The sequence below is a fragment of the Dreissena polymorpha genome, chromosome 13, assembly GCF_020536995.1.
Source record: "Dreissena polymorpha isolate Duluth1 chromosome 13, UMN_Dpol_1.0, whole genome shotgun sequence".
In the NCBI taxonomy this organism is placed as follows: domain Eukaryota; kingdom Metazoa; phylum Mollusca; class Bivalvia; order Myida; family Dreissenidae; genus Dreissena; species Dreissena polymorpha.
Window position 1 is genome coordinate 11,293,716 of NC_068367.1, and position 26,733 is coordinate 11,320,448.

The 26,733-nt window shown below is 36.8% G+C and overlaps 1 protein-coding gene across 1 annotated transcript; it reads right to left on the reverse strand.

Moving 5' to 3' along the window:
• Window positions 1–1,789: 1,789 nt before the first annotated feature.
• On the reverse strand, window positions 1,790–26,349 carry LOC127856041 (snRNA-activating protein complex subunit 1-like). The gene is made up of 11 exons (XM_052392026.1): window positions 26,121–26,349; window positions 23,421–23,549; window positions 21,303–21,443; window positions 19,714–19,818; window positions 18,802–18,923; window positions 13,378–13,429; window positions 12,782–12,820; window positions 7,544–7,700; window positions 6,367–6,447; window positions 5,576–5,683; window positions 1,790–2,624 (listed from the first exon to the last, which is right to left on the reverse strand). The coding sequence occupies exons 1-11, from the start codon at window positions 26,313–26,315 to the stop codon at window positions 2,098–2,100; spliced, it is 1,656 nt and encodes a 551-aa protein (XP_052247986.1). The 5' UTR covers window positions 26,316–26,349; the 3' UTR covers window positions 1,790–2,097.
• Window positions 26,350–26,733: the final 384 nt, after the last annotated feature.

The following is a 26,733-nucleotide window of genomic DNA, read 5'->3' on the forward strand; positions in this document are numbered from 1 at the left end:
GTGTTAACCTTTTTATGCCCCCTCTCGAAGAAAAGGGGGTATATAGTTTGCACTGTCCGTCAGTCTGTCACACTTTTCGTGTCCTCTAATTCAAATAGGTTTCATCCGATCTTTACGAAACTTGGTCAGAAGTTGTATCTAGAAAACATCTAGGTCAAATTCGAATATGGATCATGCCAGGTCAAAAACTCGGTCACGGGGTCGAAAAAACAAAATCCAAGGGAAGTAATAAGCTTTAAATGTACATAATTATCTTACCTGCCAAATTATATATTTTTGTTCAATAAATCAAAGCAGCGCAGTAGGCGGCATTGTGTTTCTGACAAACACATCGTGGTAAAAGGTCAAGGTCATTCTTCAAGGTCCAAGGTCAAAAATACAAATTCAAGGGTAGTAATAAGCTTTAAAGGCATGCATGTGTATCTCATGAAGCTGCACATTTTGAGTGGTGAATCTACAGTCACTGTAGTGGCTTTTAATTATTTGCTACAAAAAATAGAGATTTGTTAGAGACAATTTTTTTCAAGGGAAGTAATTTATATAATTATAAATCTCAGATTATATATTTCCTTACCGAGAATTTAAGTTCTTTTCACAGTTACTGAACAGATTTTTTATTTTGATTATTTATAATTCAAAGTTTTTTTTAAATGATATAATTATCATTTCTTTCCTGTACTAATTTGTGAATGGTAGGCTTCATTACATACCTGTGGACTTATGTCTATAGATACATGATGAACCCTGGCTATGATCTCTTTGATAAACCACAGGCTTTGGTTGTTAGTGATGTCTGACTTGGTAATTTTTGACTGTCTACAGACCCCCCCCCCCACCCCCAGTTGGATTGGACAAAATCCAAGGGAAGTAATAATAAGCTTGAGATGATTTCTATACCTGCCAAATAATAAATAGAAAATTTATTTCAAAGCGGTGCAGTAGGGGGCATTGTGTTTCTGACGAACACATCTCTTGTTTAACTGTCCGTCCGTCCGTCTGAAAACTTAAACATTGTTCATAACTTTTGCAATATTGAAGATAGCAACTGGATATTTGGCATGGATGTGTATCTCATGGAGCTGCACATTTTGAGTGGTGAAAGGTCAAGGTCGTCCTTCAAGGTCAAAGATATTGCTTCAAAGAGGCGAAATAGGGTGCATTGTGTTTCTGACAACTCTTGTTTATATTAAATTTAAAATGCGTGCCAAACATTATTTGTTAATTTAATTACTTGAACTCGATGGATGTGTCCCTGCTGTGAGTGCACAATTGTTATTTCTAGCCTCGAGTATAACACTGGCTATTTTTAAGCTAAATATAAGGTTGCCAGACCAGACTTTAGAGAATATCATGTATGCCAACTAACGTCTCAATCAATTATATAGTAGGTATTTGTAGGTCATGTTTAGTTTTGCAGACACAAAAGTTCCATGCTCAGCCATTGAGGCTTCCCATTAGTTTGTAATTGATACTGAGAATCTTGAGTTTGATACATTCACAAATACTTACGCAATCAGATATCTTCACTGGTCTTACCTAATAAAAGAAAGATCAAATTTGTGAATGTGTGACACCTATTATAAGTTTATACAACTGTATTTATCATAACATAAGCGAACAGGTTGAGGCTTGCCATATCACCTGCTTATTTAGCCATAAATATTCACATTATTACATTCAAACACTATTTAAATGGTACAACTTCAATGTCTTTTGGTAGAATGAAATTTTACTTTAGTAGAAAATGTTACCTGAACTTGAGCACATTACAAAAGGAGTAGGCAATTACTGGGGTTTGAATCTTTTATTGGAGAAAACACAGTACCATCCGCTAACATTATGATTATTTAATGTTTTACTTGTTTTTAAGTTTGTATGTAAATTTGATACAAACTTGAATATGTGCATGCAACAACAAAAAAGACAATATTTTAGACCTATGAAATAATGCAAGGCTTTAGGAACATGTAATAGTTAGCTGGATACTCAATATTCACAAGTTTGTATACTATGCAGATCAAAAACATCAAAATTGCAATCTGAAGTTAATTTATGAACATATTTAATGGGCAGTTAATGTACCACTATCCCACCCATCTATTTTGAACGTTTCTTGCTACGGGCTTGTTTTTGCCTCTCTCTCAGTTTCTGCTGTAATCGTTCTTGAGCGGTAGGACCATCTGGTTTCGTTTCTTCTGGCTCCTCCTTTACTATAACTGCCTCTGATTTGATCTTGGTCTTCTTCCCTGATGACTTTGGTTGTTTAGTTTGCTGATTATTGGTGTCACTTTTAGGTGTTGTCTTGAGTTTGTTTTCGGTACCAAATTGCTGCATAGAGGCACTGTCATTTGTCACGCTTTTTTCTTTTGGTAGCTTTCTGTTGGGTTTAGGTTTTTTCTTTGATTCATTTGCAACAATGTCTTCATTCTCATTTTCAGATTGCTCGTCTATTATTTTGTCACTTTCCTTGGTTTTTCTTGTTTTTCTTTTCACTGATGGGGTATCTTCCATCTCTTGATCTATATTGCCTCCAGAGAATAATTCTGATGTACTTTCTGTTTTAGACAACTTTTTCGTGGAAGGTCCTTTCTTTCCTATCTCAGGTTTTGTCTCCTCTGATAAATCTGAAAATGACAACTTCACATTCAAACAACACATGTACTCTGTTTTTCATACCAATTCTAACATCAGAATAGTACAGTTATATTTCTATGGAACAACCATTTGAGCCTCTATCTGTGAAAATGGGATTTTATGAATGTGTGTAAAGTGTTGTCCCAGATTAGCTTGTGAAGTCTGCACAGGCTAATTTGGGACAACACTTTCTGCTTGTATGATATTTTTTGTTTACAGAAAGTCTCTTTTTAGCAAAAATCAAGTTTCGGCGGAAAGTGTTGTCCCTGATTAGCCTGTATGGACTGCACAGGATAATCTGGGACGACACTTTACGCACATTCATTAAACCCCCTTTTCGCAGAGCACGGCTCATTTATTACATTTCCTGCTTAAGACACTTTGTTTGAAAAATTTATGCAGGAATGTTCCCTTGGTGAGAATCCCAAAATTTAGATTGCAGTTAGGGTAGCTCGCCCTTGAGTCGATTTTGCCCTTGAGTCCGACATTTTTATCTTCGTAGTTTTCAAAGATCAGTTTTGTTAATTATGATTTGTGACGTTATAACAAACACTTAAGTCTTCATACTCAAATTAAATAAACTTTCTAAAGAAAATATTATCAAATATTATCTCACGATGAACTTGGATTCGTAAGAGTATTAATAACTTCTGGTGACAGAAAGTTCAGAATTTTCTATTATTGATTATCTATATACCATCAGCATTTTGGTCAGATACATTTCACAGCATTCACAAAGGACTTTATATTGAAAACTTAACCTTATTATATAATAATAAAAGGTATTTTCAGTTGTTCACTGTATTTGATATGTTTTAGAGTAAAAAATGAATAAAAATTCAATTAGCCCTTGAGACAAATGCAATTCATCCTTATTGGGAACATGTGTTTATGTTCTGGCAGAGGCATACGGATGAGAATTAACCACATATTCATTCCAATTAACATGAATCAATCTATACAGAATCCCATAGCTCACAAACAACAAGAATCACATAATGATAGATCTTTGTTTGTCTGTACATGTACTTTAATTTGTCACTCCCAGTGCTACAAATGGTTCCAATGTTGTAAAGGTTGGATAGACACTAAAAGTGACCAAGTCATTTTTCCTCTTTTTATGCCCTCCTTCGAAGAAGAGGGGGTATATTGCTTTGCTCATGTCAGTCTGTCGGTCGGTCTGTCCGTCCACCAGGTGGTTGTCATACGATAACTCAAGTACGCTTGGGCCTAGGATCATGAAACTTCATAGGTACATTGATCATGACTCGCAGATGACCCCTATTGATTTTGAGGTCACTAGGTCAAAGGTCAAGGTCACGGTGACTCGAAATAGTAAAGTGTTTTTTTTAATGAAAATTCAAGAATGCATACGCAGCCAACAGGGCACACTCTGAACAATATAACTGAAGCAACTGGTCTGTAATCGTAAATCTATAATTATCAGTCCAATGAAACATCATCCTTTTAGTAAAATACAGTGGATCAGTAAAAATATTATCAGAATATGAGATTTTTTGTATATTAAATATTGTGTTAATGTTTAATTTTGTTGATAAATATAAATATAAGCAGGACAGGGGAGGTAATACACTACATGGGAAACAAATGCAATAAGTTTAAATTTATTGTTACAGATTTGCCTCCCTTGATATATATTTAAATTTTACCAAATGTAAGGCTAACTGCATTTTTGTAATGCATACTACTACTACTACTACTACTACTACTACTGCTACTACTACTACTTCTTTTACTACTACTACTACTACTACTACTACTACTACTACTACTACTACTACTACTACTACTACTTCTACTACTACTACTACTACTACTTCTACTGCTACTACTACTACTTCTACTACTACTATTACTACTACTACTACTCTACTACTACTACTACTACTACTACTACTACTACTACTACTACTACTACTACTACTACTACTACTACTACTTCTACTACTGCTCTACTACTACTACTACTACTACTACTACTACTACTACTACTACTACTACTACTACTACTACTACTACTACTACTACTACTACTACTACTACACTACTACTACTACTACTACTACTACTACTACTACTACTACCACCACCACCACCTACTACTACTCTATTACTACTACTTCTACTACCACTACTACTACTACTACTACTACAACTACTACTACTACTACTACTACTACTACTACTACTACTACTACTACTACTACTACTACTACTACTACTACTTCTACTACTACTCTACTACTACTACTACTACTACTACTACTACTACTACTACTACTACTACTACTACTACTACTTATTTTAGTCAACATGTTGACAAAAGAATAATCTTATAAAGTCAACACAGGACTGCTACTTTGCAATTTGCATTTTATAAATATATAGAATGGATAACCAAATAAATGCTAAATACAAATCTGTGTCCGTGTTGAGGGCGAATGTGTCCGACTCATGGGCGAATTCAGTGGGTATTGTTAATCAACTATTTTTCAATGATTATAAGCTGGGAATCAAATAATTATTTGTAAAATAGATTCATATAATATGATAGTTAAAGCCTGTACAAGCTGAGTACCGGCTTTGATCACAGAGCTTTTTATTATAGACTTATACCGTTAACCCGTCCGACTGAGCAAGTTACCCCTACCCTTTACCACTTAGATATAATTTTGACGCATTTGTGGTTGTGGTTCTTTGAAAGTAAAATTTAATTAAAGACCTTATTTACAAGATTCAAGTTTAAAGGTTTCATTTCCAACCCTTAGATACTTGAGCAGCAAACAGCACAAAATCTTAACAGACTGCGAGTTGCTTGCAGGCTGTTCTGGTTTTATGTTGTTTGCACATAGCCATTTTTACTTTGCTTATGAGTGTGAAAGGGTTACACATCAATCTTATGGCATCAGATATGGCTCACCTGCAGCCTTGTTTGCAGACTTTACTCGAGCTGCCAACTTTGTGAAGTCTGGCATTGAAATGTTCTCAGTGAGTCCAGCAATTACATCCTTTGTACTTAAGTCCATGCCTGAAATGACAATGGAAAGACTTTAACATTAGAAACCTGACAATCAATGTAGGATACCTATGAATGGATCTTGGATTTGCCACAAACAGTTTAAACTCGTTTCCAAATATTGTTCATGGATAGATTTTCAATTCATCATAACATCAAAAACATGACCACACTAAATATCTCATTTAAAATAACTATCAAAATTAATGCATGATATTGTCTTAATATTTGAACCGCTAAAAATGTAATTTTCACAAAACATTACTACAACCACTCCTTTTCAGGTCCATCTCTTACATGACATCTCTACCAAACAATGGTGCTTCATGAGAAGCTAAAAATAGCAGTCAATTAACATATGAGCCATGCTCTGTGAAAAGGGGGTTTAATGCATGTGCGTAAAGTGTCATCCCAGATTAGCCTGTGAAGTCCTCACAGGCTAATAAGGGTCAACACTTTCCATCTAAACATGATTTTTGCTAAGAAGAGACCTTCTTGAAACGAATATATCATTAAAGCGAAAACTGTCCTCCCTGATGAGCCTGTGCAGTAGGCACAGGCTTATCTGGCAAGACACTACGCACATACATTAAACCCCCTTTTCACCGCTCATGGCTTATATTTATATTACAAAAGAGGCAAATAAACAAAAGAACATAAATGATTTTCAAGCAAAAAATATTCCATGTCGACACCTTCTACTTCATCATAAATCTTGCTGACTTTCTTCCTTCCGCGGCCGTGGTATCTTATCTGAGACTTGTCGACAACTATATCTGAAAAATGAAAACGATGGACTTAAGATTTATAGATTGGCGTTCTGTGAAAAATGGGCATAATGCATGTGCAAAAAGTGTCGTCCCAGATAAGCCTGTGCAGTCAGCACAGGCAAATCAGGGACGACACATTCCGCTTTTATGACACGTTTTGTTTAAATGACGTATCTTCATATCAAAAATCCAATTTAGGCAGAAAGTGTCCCTGATTAGCCTGTGCGGACTGCACAGGCTAATCTGGGATGACGCTTTACGCACATACATTTAGCCCAGTTTTCTCAAAACACGACTGATATATTTCAGCTGTACATGGACTGGGGTTGTTTAATATGAATGGGGTACTTGACATTTCAAATGAGCCCAAATGGCAATTAGTACTCCAATAAAATAATGGAGCAAATTGGATTCAAATTGGCAAATTAAAGGGCTGACTTCTAAAATTACCGTTTCCATGCTATAATGAAACAAGGAAATAAATAATTTTCCTATTTAAGTGTTTGGTGAATTAATTAAAATAAAATAAATAGCTCCATTATGGGAATGAGCCCTTTGCCTTACTTTTTTGTGGTAAAATTGTACCAGAGGAATGCCATTGGCGCAAGTTATCATTTTATGGTTAATATTGCATGATTAAAAAGAAGATTTCCTAGTGGATAGTGTTTGTTGATTTCCTATTATAGCCCATATTTCATTAGAAGAAAATAGCTTAATTATCCTGACCACTGTCCCCCTCCCACTTCCTCGACTCCAAAAAAAGGTGTCTTTAGGTATGAGGATAATTCTCCTCGCATCCACTCCCCCTCCATCCACCCCTCCCTCCCTCCCCCATCCACTCCCCTACCTCCCCCATCCACTCCCCCCTCTCATCCACTCCCCCCCTTCCCCACTTCACTCCACTCCCCCCTCCCATCCACCCCACCCCATCAAATTCCCCCTCCCATCCACTCCCCCCTCCCATCCACCCCCACCCCTTCTATCCACTCTCAGATCCACTCCCCTCGTCCATCCACAACCCCCTGCCACCCACTCCCCCTCTCCCACCCACTCCCCCCCTTCCATCCACTCACCCCCCTCCCATCCACTCTAGCCGCCCCACCTTTCTCCTCCACACTGGTGTCCTGATCAGTTTCCTCCGTCTCCTCTTCCTCTGTGCTGACCTGTCCACCGTGTTTCACTGAGCCCCGGGTCCGGTAGCCCTTGGTGGTCGTCTCAAACGCCTTCTCCTTCAGCTTCTTCTTTACAGACGCTTCCTCCTATACAGAGGCACGAGGGGGAATTATAGGGAAAAACAAGAGCACCGCCTTGCGGGTGCAGACCGCTCATCCTTTTTCTTTTTAAAGGTGAAGGGACTCTCATTTTCAATCACAAAGGAGGGAGGGGTGGAGTGAAGAGGGGTGTATAGTGTGGGGGTGTGGACATTTATTACATTATCTTCCAAAAATGCGAAAAAAATGCAAAAAAAAATTCGGAGGGGGGGGGGAGGGGGGGTTGGGGGTTGGGATTCTTGGGTGCGATGGTTGGACGGTATTTCAAACATAAAATAATAAAAATAAATATTTGTGTTTTTTAACCGTTTCCAAAAAAAATAATTTGGGGGGGGGGGGGTGAGGTGGGGGGGGGTATAGTGTGAGGGTGTGGTGGTAATTTGTGAGATGCTCTTAAAAAAAAAAAAAAAAAAATAGTGGGGGGGGGGGGGGGGATTCGGGTGGGGGGAGGGGGGGGGGGATTCTTGGGTGTGATGGTTGGACGGTATTTCAAACATAAAATAATAAAAATAAATAGTTGTGTGTTTTAACCGTTTAAAAAAAAATGGGGGGGGGGGGGTTGTGGGGTATAGTGTGAGGGTGTGGTGGTCATTTGTGAGATGATCTTAAAAAAATTAAATAAAGGGGGGGGGGGGCACGGGGGATGGTTTGGGTGGAGTCTATTGTGGTATGTCAGGTAAGAGTAGTTTTGTCAAAGTATCAATCAAATCTAATCATAAATAAAGAAGTTATGTCAATTTTAGCAAAATTTAATAATTTGACCTTGAGAGTCAAGGTCATTCAAAGGTCAAGGTAAAATTCAACTTGCCAGGTACAGTAACCTCATGATAGCATGAAAGTATTTGAAGTTTGACAGCAATAGCCTTGATACTTAAAAAGTAAAGTGGATCGAAACACAAATTTAACCATATATTCAAAGTTACTAAGTCAAAAAAGGGCCATTATTCCGTAAAAATGACATCCAGAGTTATGCAACTTGTCCTTTTACTGTACCCTGATAGTTTGCGAGTGTTCCAAGTATGAAAGCAATATCTATGATACTTTAGGGGTAAACAGGACCAAAACACAAAACTTATACAAATTTTCAATTTTTTAAGTATAAAGGGCCCATAATTCCGTCCAAATGCCAGTCAGAGTTACATAACTTTGCCTGCACAGTCCCCTTATGATAGTTAATAAGTGTTGCAAGTATGAAAGAAATAGCTTTGATACTGTAGGAACAAAGTGGACCTAAACACAAAACTTAACCAAATTTTCAATTTTCTAAGTATAAAAAGGGCACATAATTCTGTCAAAATGCCAGTCAGAGTTACATTACTTTGCCTGCACAGTCCCCTTATGATAGTTAGTAAGTGTTGCAAGTATGAAAGCAATAGCTTTGATACTTAAGGAATAAAATGGACCTAAACACAAAACTTAACCAAAATTTTCAATTTTCTAAGTATAAAAAGGGCACATAATTCTGTCAAAATGCACGCCAGAGTTACATTACTTTGCCTGCCCAGTCCCCTCATGATAGTAAGTAAGTGTACCAAGTTTGAATGCAATAACATTGATACTTTCTGAGAAAAGTGGACCTAAACGCAAAACTTAACCGGATGCCGACGCCGACACCGACGCCAAGGTGATGACAATAGCTAATTTTTTTTTTCAAAAAATAGATGAGCTAAAAACATGGCAACACCACAAAACCCGGTTTTTCAATATTTTGGGAATGGGGCCGGGTCCCTTTGTATTGGGAAATATGGCTACTTTCCCGTATAATTGGGACATTAATGTTGTTGATTTTATGCTTACAAATACTTTAAAATTGATCATAACAAGAGCTGTCAATGGACAGCGCGCTCAACTATTCAACTGCTTGACAGTATTAACGTAAGCCATCATGGAGAGGGGGGTATAATGTGGGTGTGTGGTCAAAAAATATATTAATTAAAAAAAAAAAATTGGGGGGGGGATTTTGGGGTGGGGCGTGGGGGATAGTTTGGGTGGAGTCCATTGTGGTATGTCAGGTGAGTGTTGTTTTGTCAAAGTATGAATCAAATCTGATCTTAAATCAAGAAGTTATGGCAATTTAAGCAAAATTTATTAATCTGACCTTGAGAGTCAAGGTCATTCAAAGGTCAAGGTCAAATTCAACTTGCCAGGTACAGTAACACCATGATGGTAAGAAAGTATTTGAAGTTTGAAAGCAATAGCCTTAATACTTAAGAAGTAAAGTGGATCTAAGCACAAAATTTAACAAATATTCAAAGTTACAAAGACAAAAAAGGGCCAAAATTCCTACAAAATGCTTGATACAGTTGTCTGCTCTTGTTTATAGGTTGGGGGTCATGTTGGTAAAGAAGTATGCAAAATATAAAAGCAATATGTCAAGGGAAACTGAAAATATTTGAGGTGGTACGCAAACTTTAACGTAGAGTTATCAATAATATGCATATTCTAAGTGGAAAAAGGGCCATAATTCTTACAAAATGCTTGATACAGTTGTCTGCTCTTGTTTATAGGTTGGGGTCATGTTGGTAAAGAAGTATGCAAAATATGAAAGCAATATGTCAAGGGACATAGGAAATATTTGGGGTGGTATGCAAACTTAAACATTTGCACGCTAACGCTGGGGTGAGAAGGATTGCTCCACTATATATATTTTATATATAATAGCCCAGCTAAAAATTGTTTAAATTTTATATTTCTAACGTTCAAGGTATAGAGCTAGATTTGCAGATAATTTGACATTTTCAAACTTATAAAAAAACTGAATTTTTGGGAAACCTTTAATTGGAAAATTTAAATCCTATATGGGAAAAATATTTCCTATTTTCAATTGCAAATGGGTCACCGACCAGACCCACATTTGAATGATTAAAAACATTGAACACTTTAAGTTTTTAACTTAATTTAAATAATAATACAATCTCAAGCTGTGTCTGCATAAAGCTTTCAACACACTATATTATAACAATACTCCTATATATAAAACAAGATATGTGTTTGTCAGAAACACTATGTCCCCTACTGCGCCGCTTTGAAGCTATATATTTGACCTTTGACCTTGAAGGATGACCTTGACCTTTCACCACTCAAAATGTGCAGCTCCATGAGATACACATGCATGCCAAATATCAAGTTGCTAACTTCAATATTGCAAAAGTTATGGCAAAATGTTAAAGTTGGAGCAAACAAACAAACAAACCAACCAAGCAGACAGGGCAAAAACAATATGTCCCCCAAAAGCCATTGAGCATGAACAGTGCCCTTCCTCTTAAACCAAAATAGAGTCCCAGTTGGTATACATGTACGCTACCTTCACACACAAAATCAGCTCAATATCTCTATCAACTCTGGTTCTTTCACAAAACTTGTTTCATGTATTTTTAGTAACAGTGACTTTTACCTTAATGCAACTGGCCCCAAATATCTCATATATGTTTATAAACAAGAGATGCATTTGTCAGAAACACAATGCCCCCTAATGCGCCGCTTTGAATATTTTTTTGACCTTTGACCTTCAAGGATGACCTTGACCTTTCACCACTCAAAATGTGCAGCTCCATGAAATACACATGCATGCCAAATATCAAGTTGCTTTCTTCAATATTGTAAAAGTTATGACCAAGGTTAAAGTTTTGGGACACATACAATGACAGACAGAAAAACACCTACAATGACAGACAGACAGGCCAAAAACAATATTCCCCTGATCATTCGATCAGGGGGCATGAAAACCTACACACAAAATATAAATGCAATACCCCCCAAAAATCGAATTTATTCAACTGGAACCTACTTTCTAGTTTTAGACAGTAACCTTGATTATCATCCAAAATTCCTCAAATATGATCCCAAGCTTACTTTTAGAGCAAACTTGCTTTCGCATACTTCAAAATTGACTGGACTTAATACATGTGCGTAAAGTGTTGTCCCAGATTAGCCTGAGCAGTCCATACAGGCTGATCAGGGACAACACATTCCATTTTTATGATTTTTTTTGTTTCAAGAAAGTTTCTTCTCAAAAGTCAAGTAAAGGCGGAAAGTGTCGTCTATGATAAGCCTGTGCCAACTGTACAGGCTTATCTTGGAAGACACTTTACACACTTGCATTTAACACCTTTTTAACAGAGCGCGGCTCAAATACTTTCTTCTAATTGTTTTCTATACTTGGCAAGAACAAATCAAAGCATACTTGGCAAGAACAAATCAAAGCATACTTGGCAAGAACAAATCAAAGCATACTTGGCAAGAACAAATCAAAGCATACTTGGCAAGAACAAATCAAAGCATACTTGGCAAGAACAAATCAAAGCATACTTGGCAAGAACAAATCAAAGCATACTTGGCAAGAACAAATCAAAGCATACTTGGCAAGAACAAATCAAAGCATACTTGGCAAGAACAAATCAAAGCATACTTGGCAAGAACAAATCAAAGCATACTTGGCAAGAACAAATCAAAGCATACTTGGCAAGAACAAATCAAAGCATACTTGGCAAGAACAAATCAAAGCATACTTGGCAAGAACAAATCAAAGCATACTTGGCAAAAACAAATCAAAGCATACTTGGCAAGAACAAATCAAAGCTTACTTGGCAAGAACAAATCAAAGCATACTTGGCAAGAACAAATCAAAGCTTACTTGGCAAGAACAAATCAAAGCATACTTGGCAAGAACAAATCAAAGCTTACTTGGCAAGAACAAATCAAAGCATACTTGGCAAGAACAAATCAAAGCTTACTTGGCAAGAACAAATCAAAGCTTACTTGGCAAGAACAAATCAAAGCTTACTTGGCAAGAACAAATCAAAGCTTACTTGGCAAGAACAAATCAAAGCTTACTTGGCAAGAACAAATCAAAGCTTACTTGGCAAGAACAAATCAAAGCTTACTTGGCAAGAACAAATCAAAGCTTACTTGGCAAGAACAAATCAAAGCTTTCTTGGCAAGAACAAATCAAAGCATACTTGGCAAGAACAAATCAAAGCATACTTGGCAAGAACAAATCAAAGCTTCTTTTAATGAATATAGATTATAGAGTCAAACAACCTGGGGAGAGTTGAGCAAATAGTTATTACCTGTATCTTTTCTTCCTTTGATCCGTCACCTTCTAAATCCTGGAAGATATTACCAAAAAATACCATATCATAATAAGATTATTGTTTTTAGTCTAGTATATCATAGAAAAATTGTTTTTTTTGGAAAATGATATAGCACATGAATGTTACGTGTTTATTCAGGATCTTCACCGTTTTCATTACTATTTTAGTCTTATCACAGTGATCAGTAAACCTAATCACACTTTTCATCAGACAGCTGTTTTGCACATACTAAGCCAATAACAGACAATTGCACTTCTTTATTTTATACTTTCCTATGGTTTCTAGAGAAATATTGATGAACTAAAACTGATAATTCAATGTTTCAAACAGAGAAATTTAACAGTGAAATTTTTGATAATTTTTATTGTTTTACTGGAACTATTTTTGGTTATGTTTGGTTTTCCCAATGTGACCCCCAATTTTACCAAGATTACTCTGTAAATAATGTTTATAACAGCATACAGATTAGCTTCCCTTGAACATATGTGTAATAGTATGATATTGTGGGGGCGCCCAACAGGGAATGAAATTGACCAGCAGTGCATAAATACAAAAATAATCATGTAACCTACCTGACTATGTACCCAAGTTGAGGTATGTTTTTCCTTGTAAGTTTTTAATGTTCTGAAAAAGAAATAGAAACTCAAGCAAATAATGTATTTCCTGAATATTTGTTTTTAATTTTAACACAGTGCACAACCTGTTTTTTGAACACTAAGAAGACAATCAAGGTTGGGGTTTTCTTCACACTTTAAAATAAATAGTTCCAAATATTTCCAGGAATTTTCACAGCAGAAAGCATGTGCTTATTGCACTATTGAAGTTACAGTTGCTGCTCATCATGCAAACAAACACATCATTATATTGTGGTGCAATATATAATTGACTCACAGTCTTGGAAAACCGCCCTTAATGCATGTGTGTAAAGTATAGTCCCAGATTAGCAAAAGGGAAGACACTTCCACATTTATGGAATTTTAATTTAAAAGAAGTCTCTTCTAAGAGAAAATCCACTAAAGGCAGAAAACATTGTCTCTAATTAGCCTGAACAAACTGCACAGGCTGATCTGGAACAACTCTAAATGCAAATAAATTAACCCAGTTTTTCCATAGACTGGGCTCGTTTTCACATACAATCAAGGAATAAGACAAGAATTGTAAATGGCCAAGCTCTCAGTGGGCCCCTGCTTATGCCATCCTTGCAACAATTCTCATGGAGTCATGATACTATATAAATATCCTACTTGTACAGGGTCTGACTATCCCTGCAACAATTCTCATTGAGTCATGATACTATGTAAACATCCTACTTGTACAGGGTCTGACTATCCCTGCAACAATTCTCATGGAGCCATGATACTATGTAAATATCCTACTTGTACAGGGTCTGACTATCCCTGCAACAATTCTCATGGAGCCATGATACTATGTAAATATCCTACTTGTACAGGGTCTGACTATCCCTGCAACAATTCTCATTGAGTCATGATACTATGTAAACATCCTACTTGTACAGGGTCTGACTATCCCTGCAACAATTCTCATGGAGCCATGATACTATGTAAATATCCTACTTGTACAGGGTCTGACTATCCCTGCAACGATTCTCATGGAGCCATGATACTATGTAAATATCCTACTTGTACAGGGTCTGACTATCCCTGCAACAATTCTCATGGAGCCATGATACTATGTAAATATCCTACTTGTACAGGGTCTGACTATCCCTGCAATAATTCTCATGGAGCCATGATACTATGTAAATATCCTACTTGTACAGGGTCTGACTATCCCTGCAACGATTCTCATGGAGTCATGATACTATGTAAATATCCTACTTGTACAGGGTCTGACTATCCCTGCAACAATTCTCATGGAGCCATGATACTATGTAAATATCCTACTTGTACGGGGTCTGACTATCCCTGCAACAATTCTCATGGAGCCATGATACTATGTAAATATCCTACTTGTACAGGGTCTGACTGTCCCTGCAACAATTCTCATGGAGTCATGATACTATGTAAATATCCTACTTGTACGGGGTCTGACTATCCCTGCAACAATTCTCATGGAGCCATGATACTATGTAAATATCCTACTTGTACAGGGTCTGACTATCCCTGCAACAATTCTCATGGAGCCATGATACTATGTAAATATCCTACTTGTATGGGGTCTGACTATCCCTGCAACAATTCTCATGGAGCCATGATACTATGTAAATATCCTACTTGTACGGGGTCTGACTATCCCTGCAACAATTCTCATGGAGTCATGATACTATGTAAATATCCTACTTGTACAGGGTCTGACTATCCCTGCAACAATTCTCATGGAGCCATGATACTATGTAAATATCCTACTTGTACAGGGTCTGACTATCCCTGCAACAATTCTCATGGAGTCATGATACTATGTAAATATCCTACTTGTACAGGGTCTGACTATCCCTGCAACAATTCTCATGGAGTCATGATACTATGTAAATATCCTACTTGTACAGGGTCTGACTATCCCTGCAACAATTCTCATGGAGCCATGATACTATGTAAATATCCTACTTGTACAGGGTCTGACTATCCCTGCAACAATTCTCATGGAGCCATGATACTATGTAAATATCCTACTTGTACAGGGTCTGACTATCCCTGCAACAATTCTCATGGAGCCATGATACTATGTAAATATCCTACTTGTACAGGGTCTGACTATCCCTGCAACAATTCTCATGGAGTCATGATACTATGTAAATATCCTACTTGTACGGGGTCTGACTATCCCTGCAACAATTCTCATTGAGTCATGATACTATGTAAATATCCTACTTGTAAGGGGTCTGACTATCCCTGCAACGATTCTCATTGAGTCATGATACTATGTTAATATCCTACTTGTACAGGGTCTGACTATTCCTGCAACAATTCTCATGGAGTCATGATACTATGTAAATATCCTACTTGTACAGGGTCTGACTATCCCTGCAACGATTCTCATGGAGCCATGATACTATGTAAATATCCTACTTGTACAGGGTCTGACTATCCCTGCAACAATTCTCATGGAGCCATGATACTATGTAAATATCCTACTTGTACAGGGTCTGACTATCCCTGCAACAATTCTAATGGAGCCATGATACTATGTAAATATCCTACTTGTACAGGGTTTGACTATCCCTGCAACGATTCTCATGGAGCCATGATACTATGTAAATATCCTACTTGTACAGGGTCTGACTATCCCTGCAACAATTATCATGGAGCCATGATACTATGTAAATATCCTACTTGTACAGGGTCTGACTATCCCTGCAACAATTCTCATGGAGCCATGATACTATGTAAATATCCTACTTGTACAGGGTCTGACTATCCCTGCAACAATTCTCATGGAGTCATGATACTATGTAAACATCCTACTTGTACGGGGTCTGACTATCCCTGCAACAATTCTAATGGAGTCATGATACTATGTAAATATCCTACTTGTACAGGGTCTGACTATCCCTGCAACGATTCTCATGGAGTCATGATACTATGTAAATATCCTACTTGTACAGGGTCTGACTATCCCTGCAACAATTCTCATGGAGTCATGATACTATGTAAATATCCTACTTGTACAGGGTCTGACTATCCCTGCAACAATTCTCATGGAGCCATGATACTATGTAAATATCCCACTTGTACAGGGTCTGACTATCCCTGCAACAATTCTCATTGACTCATGATACTATGTAAATATCCTACTTGTACAGGGTCTGACTATTCCTGCAACAATTCTCATGGAGCCATGATACTATGTAAATATCCTACTTGTACAGGGTCTGAATATCCCTGCAACAATTGTCATGGAGTCATGATACTATGTAAATATCCTACTTGTACAGGGTCTGACTATCCCTGCAACAATTCTCATGGAGCCATGATACTATGTAAATATCCTACTTGTACAGGGTCTGACTATCCCTGCAACAATTCTCATGGAGTCATGATACTATGTAAATATCCTACTTGTACAGGGTCTGACTATCCCTGCAACAATTCTCATGGAGCCATGATACTATGTAAATATCCTACTTGTACAGGGTCTGACTATCCCTGCAACAATTCTCATGGAGTCATGATACTATGTAAATATCCTACTTGTACAGGGTCTGACTATCCCTGCAACAATTCTCATGGAGCCATGATACTATGTAAATATCCTACTTGTACAGGGTCTGACTATCCCTGCAACAATTCTCATTTACTCATGATACTATGTAAATAACCTACTTGTACAGGGTCTGACTATCCCTGCAATAATTCTCATGGAGTCATGATACTATGTTAATATCCTACTTGTACAGGGTCTGACTATCCCTGCAACAATTCTCATGGAGTCATGATACTATGTAAATATCCTACTTGTACAGGGTCTGACTATTCCTGCAACGATTCTCATGGAGTCATGATACTATGTAAATATCCTACTTGTACAGGGTCTGACTATCCCTGCAACAATTCTCATGGAGTCATGATACTATGTTAATATCCTACTTGTACAGGGTCTGACTATTCCTGCAACAATTCTCATGGAGTCATGATACTATGTAAATATCCTACTTGTACAGGGTCTGACTATCCCTGCAACAATTATCATGGAGCCATGATACTATGTTAATATCCTACTTGTACAGGGTCTGACTATCCCTGCAACAATTCTCATGGAGTCATGATACTATGTAAATATCCTACTTGTACAGGGTCTGACTATTCCTGCAACAATTCTCATGGAGTCATGATACTATGTAAATATCCTACTTGTACAGGGTCTGACTATCCCTGCAACAATTCTCATGGAGCCATGATACTATGTTAATATCCTACTTGTACAGGGTCTGACTATCCCTGCAACGATTCTCATGGAGTCATGATACTATGTAAATATCCTACTTGTACAGGGTCTGACTATCCCTGCAACAATTCTCATGGAGTCATGATACTATGTTAATATCCTACTTGTACAGGGTCTGACTATTCCTGCAACAATTCTCATGGAGTCATGATACTATGTAAATATCCTACTTGTACAGGGTCTGACTATCCCTGCAACAATTCTCATGGAGCCATGATACTATGTAAATATCCTACTTGTACAGGGTCTGACTATCCCTGCAACGATTCTCATGGAGTCATGATACTATGTAAATATCCTACTTGTACGGGGTCTGACTATCCCTGCAACAATTCTCATGGAGCCATGATACTATGTAAATATCCTACTTGTACAGGGTCAGACTATCCCTGCAACAATTCTCATGGAGTCATGATACTATGTAAATATCCTACTTGTACAGGGTCTGACTATTCCTGCAACAATTCTCATGGAGTCATGATACTATGTAAATATCCTACTTGTACAGGGTCTGACTATTCCTGCAACAATTCTCATGGAGTCATGATACTATGTAAATATCCTACTTGTACAGGGTCTGACTATCCCTGCAACGATTCTCATGGAGTCATGATACTATGTTAATATCCTACTTGTACAGGGTCTGACTATTCCTGCAACAATTCTCATGGAGTCATGATACTATGTAAACATCCTACTTGTACGGGGTCTGACTATCCCTGCAACAATTCTCATGGAGTCATGATACTATGTAAATATCCTACTTGTAGAGGGTCTGACTATCCCTGCAACAATTCTCATGGAGCCATGATACTATGTAAATATCCTACTTGTACAGGGTCTGACTATCCCTGCAACAATTCTCATGGAGTCATGATACTATGTAAATATCCTACTTGTACAGGGTCTGACTATCCCTGCAACAATTCTCATGGAGCCATGATACTATGTAAACATCCTACTTGTACGGGGTCTGACTATCCCTGCAACAATTCTCATGGAGTCATGATACTATGTAAATATCCTACTTGTACAGTGTCTGACTATCCCTGCAACAATTCTCATGGACTCATGATACTATGTAAATATCCTACTTGTACAGGGTCTGTATCCAGTCCTTGTGAGCAATACTGAGGGATGTATCCGGCATGGAGGCGTCATTGGAATTCAGTGCTGCCTTCATCTTGTGGTATTGGTCGTGTACTAAAGACAATTGCTGGAACATAAAATAACCCTATACCACTTAGACATGTATTTTTACGCATTTGTGGTCCCTTAGGAAGTTAAATTTAATTTAAGAGCTTTCTTACTAGATTAAAGCTTTAAAGGCTTCATTTCCATCCCTTAGATACTGATGAGCAGCAAACAGCATAAAACCTGAACAGACTGCGAGTGATGCACAATATGAATTGCCAGTGCCAAGAAAATCTAAAGAGGTTACCTCTTCCCATTTCCTCATTCTTGAGTTTTGTTTTGATGGGCCATTTAACTGGAGAAGCATAGTAAAACTGTACAAGGCAATTAATCAAGGCATCATTTATGAACAATAGCAAGAAGTCTAATGGCTCCCGACTGTCCATTTTAAGTTCAACTGTACACAACCTGTATTGACCAGCTATTCTCCAAACCTAATTGATTTTGATGTCCACTTGTTTTTATAAATTAAAAGATTTATCGCCACTTTTCTTTAACTTTTGCATTCAGAAATAATTGCGTTTGTCAGTAGGAGCCCTGCCAAACTGGTCTCAAATGGAATCACATGCAAGGTATATATGTAAGCTACATACAGAAAAAAGGCAGCCCAATATTTCCATCCATATATATAACCTGTTATGCAAAAATCTTATTTTTCTATTTTTTAGCTACAGTGACATTGAATTGACATGCCCCAAATACAATCTCAAGCAAGGTATCCATACAAACTTACAACATGCAAAGTTTCATCAATACTTTTTGACCGGAAACTACCTGTTTTAAGTTGAACACATGGTTTTAAAAAAACTCACATTTAGAGCAGAACTTGAGAATATGTCCTCGACAGTTGAAGACTCTTCCTTCAGGTTGTCTGAGATGTATGTGGACTCATTCTGATCTTTGGAGGTCGGATACATCTAGAGAGGAGAAAAAGGAAGTTACTTGATGGAATTTTAGCACTTCAAAGGACAGAGATTTGCAAAAAAAGTAACTTGTTTAGAACTTTTTAGTATTCAGTTTACTTTGTATTTTTATGGATTTCAAGCTCATTTGTAAAACTGATCTTTTTTTTTTACAGATTTGCACAATAATACTAAACAACATACCAAGCATTTAACTCCAAAACAATGACCAACCATAAGCCATTTGCATTCACACTTCCTGTTCTTATTAAAATATACACATTATAGTTTCATTATAGTTTTTGTGATCAGGTGGGCTGAAACATTAAAAAGGGGACCAAAGGCCCTGGGCTTCTCACCTGAGAACCAAAGGAACTAAACTGTTCTTAGCAGCTGGTGTGATGTTTGTATTATAATTGGGCCGTGCTCTGTTAAAAGGGGGTTTAATGCATATGCGGATATGTTGTCCCAGATTAGCCTGTGCAGTCTGCACAGGCTAATCAGGGACCAAACTTTCAACTTTTATGATATTTTCTGTTTACATAAAGTATCTTCTTAGCAAAACTCCAGTTTAGGCAGAAAGTGTAGTCCCTGTAAACAGCACATGCTAATCTGGGACGATACTTTACGCACATGCATTAAACCCCTTTCCACAGAGCACCGCTCAAATGTGACCTCTGAACTTGCTTTTTACCCTGAATTTATTTTTAAACTTGACTGAGATATCGCTCAAACTAATGTTTGATAAAGTTTCATGCTGATCAGGGAAAAACATGTGATTTCTTAAATGTTCACAAGGTTTCAGTATAACAATATAAGGAAAACTATCCCGTCCCCTTGAAGCCATATTTTTCCACAGAAAAAAAATCAAACTTTGCCGAAATATCATAAGAACAAATGTTTCCAGGGACATTCAAAACAATTAAACAAAAAGTATCACTTATAGAAGGTTTGCAAAATTTCACTAAAGCCATTTAAGATTTTTCTTTGGCCTTATAAGGAAAACTGCCCCACACCATGTAAGTCATTATTTTACAAATGAGCAGAACTATTTACCAACTCAGCTGAGATATAATTACAACACATTTGCTGAGAAAGTCTCAAGAAGATTAGACAAAACAATTTTACATGAAGAGCTTTAACAACCTTTTTCATCAAAATTGATCAAGGATCACAGTTTTGAACTTGACTGAGATACCATTACCATTGGGACTAATGTTCTGACCCAGTTTTATGAAGATTGAGAAATAAATGTGGCCTATAGTGTTCACAAGGTTAACATTAAGGAAGCTCAAAGCCTGACAGACCAAAGGCAAAGGCAATTTTAAAAATTTCACCATGAGCATGTTATACTCAGTCTAGCTAAATCCACAATAACATTCAACTAAAAAATGACTAAGTTGTTAAACTGGAGTAATTTTCACTGAAATTTTAAAATCAAGACAACTGAACCTTCCAATGTAATGATAAATAAAATATTTAGAAAAGGCCCAACAAACCTCCTTCGGCGTGGCGACATAGCAGAACGCCTTCTCCAGGACCATCTTCTGGAAGACATAGTCGAGGTCGAGATGCTGTTGATCCCGAGCCTCCTGCTGGAACTCCAGGATAGTCCGCCACTGATCTGCTGTCACACGGAACTGAGCCAACGGGGGAGAGTACATATTAACCATTTAGAAATAAACACACAGAATTCTTCTTTTAATGTGACTAAGAAAATGTTACATGGTCTTCCACTGATCTGCCGCCACATGGAAATGAGTGAAAGGGGTGAGTGACTGAGTATATTTTAACATTCACAATCCATGAAAAAAAACAAGGGCACCGCATAACTGGTGCCAACATATGGCTGTGGGTGCAGTTTTGAATAAATGAAAGCTTATCAGATATTTATTTTTTTGAGGTCACAGTGACCTTGACCTTTTACCTACTGCTAGTGACCCAAAAATGGGTGTGGCGTGTAGAACACATCAAGGTGCATCTACTTATGAAGTTTCAAAGTTGTAGGTGGAAGCACTTTGATTTTAGAGGCAATGTTAAGGTTTTAGCACGACAACGGCGGACGACAAGCTGGCTATGACAATAGCTCGGGTTTTCTACGAAAACAGCCGAGCTAAAAAATCAAACCGGACATAAGGTTTGATAACTTTTTTAATTTACCAGACCTCAATAAATTTTACCAGACCTTGTTCTTCTATAACCAAATAATAGAAAATACCTTTATATAGTTTATTTTCTATTTTTATGATGTTCACAATTTTCAATAATTCTAAATACAATAAAATAGCAACTAAATTAAAACCTGTTCTGTTAAAGCATATGGTACAAATTTCAATTAAAAGTGAAGAAAGCTTTGAGATTTGTTCAAATATAAAAATTAATTTGACCCTTGCAACAGTCACTTCTACTGCTAACTTTCGCATCAAATCTTTACACGGAACAGGCAATGGTCGTGCGGTGTCAACTTTTGATTTACAAACATCACAAGGATTGAAACCAGTGAAATTCCATTCAACCAATAAACAAGAAATGTGTTTGTCAGAAACACAATGCCCCCTATTGCGCCGCTTTGAAATACAATTTCAAAATATCATTTGGCAGGTTTACAAATGATCTCCCTTTTAAAGCTTATTACTTCCCTTGTATTGTATTTTTTTACTTTTGACCTCGAAGGATGACCTTGACCTTTCACCACTCAAAATGTGCAGCTTCACGAGATACACATGCCAAATATCAAGTTGCTATCTTCAATAATCAAAAAGTTATGACCAAACGTTAACGAAGGTTAAAGTTTTGGTTAAAGTTTTGGGACACGCACAATGAATGACAGACAGACAAACAGACAGGCCAAAAACAATATACCCCCGATCTTTCGATCCGGGGGCATAAAAATTGCTGTTTCGCCTAGGTAACGAAACAAGGTGCAATATTTGACCGGTTCTAAGAATTGCACATGGAGTTGGGTATTTCCCAGCAAAAGTTCCACAGGTTGGTAAAATCCGTTTTATTTAAAAGTTAAATAATCTATCAAATAATCTATCAGTGTTTACATATTCCTAGTATGTTATCATTTTTACACCCCCCAAAAAGATTACATATTGTGTTTTTTTGTTGTGTATGAGGTGTGACAGTTTCGAGAAAAGAAACGAACATCTGAAAATGTTATCGGCATTTTCAGAGGTCTAACGTCTTTTGCATTATTTGCCATTCAGCAAACAAACCAGGAATTCTTTTAAATTGACCAAGAAAATGTTACTCGGTCTGCCACTTCTCTGCCGTCACACCGAACTGAGGGCATAGGGGAGAGAACAGTCATTGAAATCAACAGTTTGAGCAAACAAGTCCAGCCTTCTTTTATTAGGACCAATACAATGTTACAAAATCGTCTATATGAAACCAAGAATCTGAGCAAGTATGGTTTACAGGATTCGTATTATTTAGATTACTGGGGGGGGGGGTCTACCTCCTCCCAGTAATCTAAATAATCAGAATTAATTAAAACTAAACTAAATAAACTAAACTCAAAATAATACTACAGCTTTGCAATAAATGACTACACAAAACATCCATAAAACAAGACCAAGTATTCTAAATATGAGACCACAGCCCTTGCCTACCTTGACCTTGGGTATGACAAGTTGGAAGTTGTACAGCCCATACATGAGGTAGAGAGCCCCAGCCCTCACCAGGAAGGAAGATGGGGGCAGCCAGTAGGGCACAGCCAAGTCAAATACTTCCTCCACAAACTGAAACATAAACAACAGCAGCACATTGTTATAAAAGCCAAGTTTCCATAAAATACTCAGAACTATAAATGGTCACCAAGTCTGGTTATCTTGTTACTTAGTTACTATCACAGGCTCATAAACCCTTTACCACTGAGATAGGTATTTAACCCTTTACCAGTTATATAAGTATTTAACCCTTTGCCACTTAGATACATATTTAACCCATAAACACTTTTAACCCTATACCACTTAATTACTTATTCAGCCCTTTACCACTTAGAACGTATTTAACCCTTTACCAATTAAATACATATTTAACCTTTTACCTGTATTTTGATGCATTTGTAGTCCCATAGTTAAATAGTTAAATTTAATTAAAGACCAGATAAGGTCAGAGGTAAGATGGACCAGATAAGATGGACCAGATAAGGTCCAGATAAGATGGAAATTTGCATAAAATACTAATGGAAAATTTCCAAATACTCATGAATTATACCTTTGATGAGTGAAAAAAAGTCATAAAAATTGGCATACGCATTTTGTGCCATTATCAGTTTGACCAACAGTGCCCCAATTCAGATTATTTGATCAGCCATTTTAAAATGCATGTTTATATAAACAAGAGTAGATGTTCTTTATTATTAATACCGTACATGTTTTCTGCATGTTCATGTATACATTTTTTATAAAAAACAAAAGACTTTTGCGGGAGTATTTTAAATACTCCCTAAAAAGTCTTTGTATTTTATTCATCAGCTAAAAAAGTCATGAATGAAATATTCTTTATCTTAAAAATTATCTGGAGCTCTGAAAGACCTTCCTTACTAAATGCAAGTTTTAAAGGTGCCTTCAGTTCCAACCCTAAGATACTGATGAGCATCAACAGTATAAAACCTGAACTGACTGCAAGTTACTGCTTGCCTGTATTAGAACATGCTTTAAATGATCATGTGCCTTGTTTAAATAAGATAAAAATTGATTATGAAATGTTTGTGATATTAATCCTAATAAAATGAAAGATGAAAGGCAGGGCTAATAGATAACAATCGTATTTGCGTTATTACGAAATTAAAATAACCAAGATCATAATTAAATTCAGAATGAAGCGTACGAAAACGCAAATACAAATTTAATAACGTAATTCCCGTAAAAAGCCTTGTGTCATGAAACGCAATTTAATTCTTACAAAAACCGGGCATAAACTTTAGACTGGTTATTTTCCGTATGTACTGGAACAAGGATAAGGCCAGCAAGTAGAACCATTTAATACCACCGGAAAACTACACAAAGTCCTTTATGCGATTTATTTTCCACAATGACATGAGATGATGTAAGATGGTATACATGCGGTAAATACTGAAAATAGACAAAGACACTGAATAAGCTAATTACTAAAAACATTGACGGAGGATCTTTCTAATTTAACAATTTCTCATCGACATATAAACACATATTGACTTCAAAAGTACAAATACTGCAGTTGCATTTGGGAACTAGATTATTAAAGATTCAGAAAAATTATAAAAATAGTTATATAAATGAGGAATTTAAGCTCTAAAAGTTAAAATACGAAATGAGCACTAGTACGAACAAATTTGGGTACAAATCCAAAAATCTATAAAAACCTAAGTTGAGAGATTTTAACAAAAATTACTGCTAAGGTAGCGATTACATCATGAAATAATTAAATACTTCACTGACTTACACCATGCGACCTCCATAACGCTGCATTTATATTCAAATTGATGGAACAAAATTTAGTTCAAACATGGCTGACGTAAAAAAAACATGAGGCAAACAATCGACAGAAAAGATAACCAACTATCGAAAAGAAGCTACGAGCTAAATTAGCGGCAAGAGGTACACCCAGCTTGCTGGGGGACACAACACCGTACAAAAATGAAGCGGATAGTTTATATGCGTCACTGTATTTGTGATTTGTGCTTACTAAAGGTAATGTTGTTGTTGCAGCGATTTTCACGAACTTGGTCTTATTCAACGCAAAAATGAATGAACTTTGATCAGAAATTCAGTAATTGTTTGTTGTTATGTACAGGTACCTTTTTTAATTCCATTTGTATAAATAATATGGTAACCTTAGTAGATTTTTATTCTATTATATGTCATTCCCTAAATTACCCAATTGAGTAAAAAAAACAAGGTTGTAAAACCTAATTAAGCTAAAAACTAGGGGTGAACAGTTTTGCTAAAACTCTATTGAATTTACAAAAACCCTATTGTTGTCAAAACCAGGGGTTGATTACCCAATATGAGAGGACACAATATTTAAAGTAAATCACACAGCATTTTTATTTGAATCAATACTGTTGCATAATGAAAAGTATTATTCAATGGTGATTAATTGAATGTCTGGTATTTCCATTATATTTCTATCACAGAAACTTGAATAGTGGTATGTATCCCAGTATATCCAACGATATTTAGTAGTTTTTAACCTATACAATTGTCACTTTATTTCGTGACAAATAAACTTAAATTTTAACCTTAACAGTGCACACCTTATTTTTTGCAATCACGACTATTCCTGAAAAATAGCGGCGTACTACTACTAAAAATAAAAAGCCAAACCTCTCTGCATTCTCTCTGTGACTGCCGCCCGGCACAGAAATAAGACATGTTCATATCTCGCCATACTTCAGCGAATTTCGCGTATCTGACAGTTCCGAATTCAGCAAATGTTTGAAGCAACGTTTCAAAATCTTGTTTAACACCAAGTTCAGGTTGATATCTTGGTTTGGGATTTCTAGAAATTTTTGCAGACATTGTTAAAACATGACAATAGAAACACTCCAAATGTTAAACAACAACAACAACTAATACATATAGGTTAAAATATACTAATTTATCTTGTGTATGACGATTTACATACGAAGAATTGTGTCTTTGTGAACATCCTTATCCTCACTTTGAGCAAGCTGTTGGATTGCATGTCCCGAAATTCTTCACCGAATACCAATATTTCCATTAGCAACAGAATATTGAGTAGCATTTCTTACAGTCCTCTTGAATGGTTTGGGCTTTTTCGAGTACACTGCTCAGTACTCAGAGGGTCAGTGGATGGGAGCTTGATTGTTGTAACTAGCATTTACTACCTTAGGGCTGCCAAATACCCATATCCCGTTATCAGCAGGAGGTTGAGCTGCATGTCCCTATCCCGATCTCCGTCTGATACCAGTTTCCC

What these genes read in the sequence shown, in the direction of transcription:
- LOC127856041 (XM_052392026.1), bottom strand. Translation starts at nt 26,315, where the DNA reads ATGTCTGCAAAAATTTCTAGAAATCCCAAACCAAGATATCAACCTGAA. An exon ending in TGGATACAGACCCTGTACAA is followed by an intron (nt 13,430 to 18,801) that starts GTAGGATATTTA and finishes TTTCTTTTTCAG; the next exon opens with AACATTAAAAACTTACAAGG. An exon ending in CAAAGGAAGAAAAGATACAG is followed by an intron (nt 7,701 to 12,781) that starts GTAATAACTATT and finishes GCCTCTGTATAG; the next exon opens with GAGGAAGCGTCTGTAAAGAA.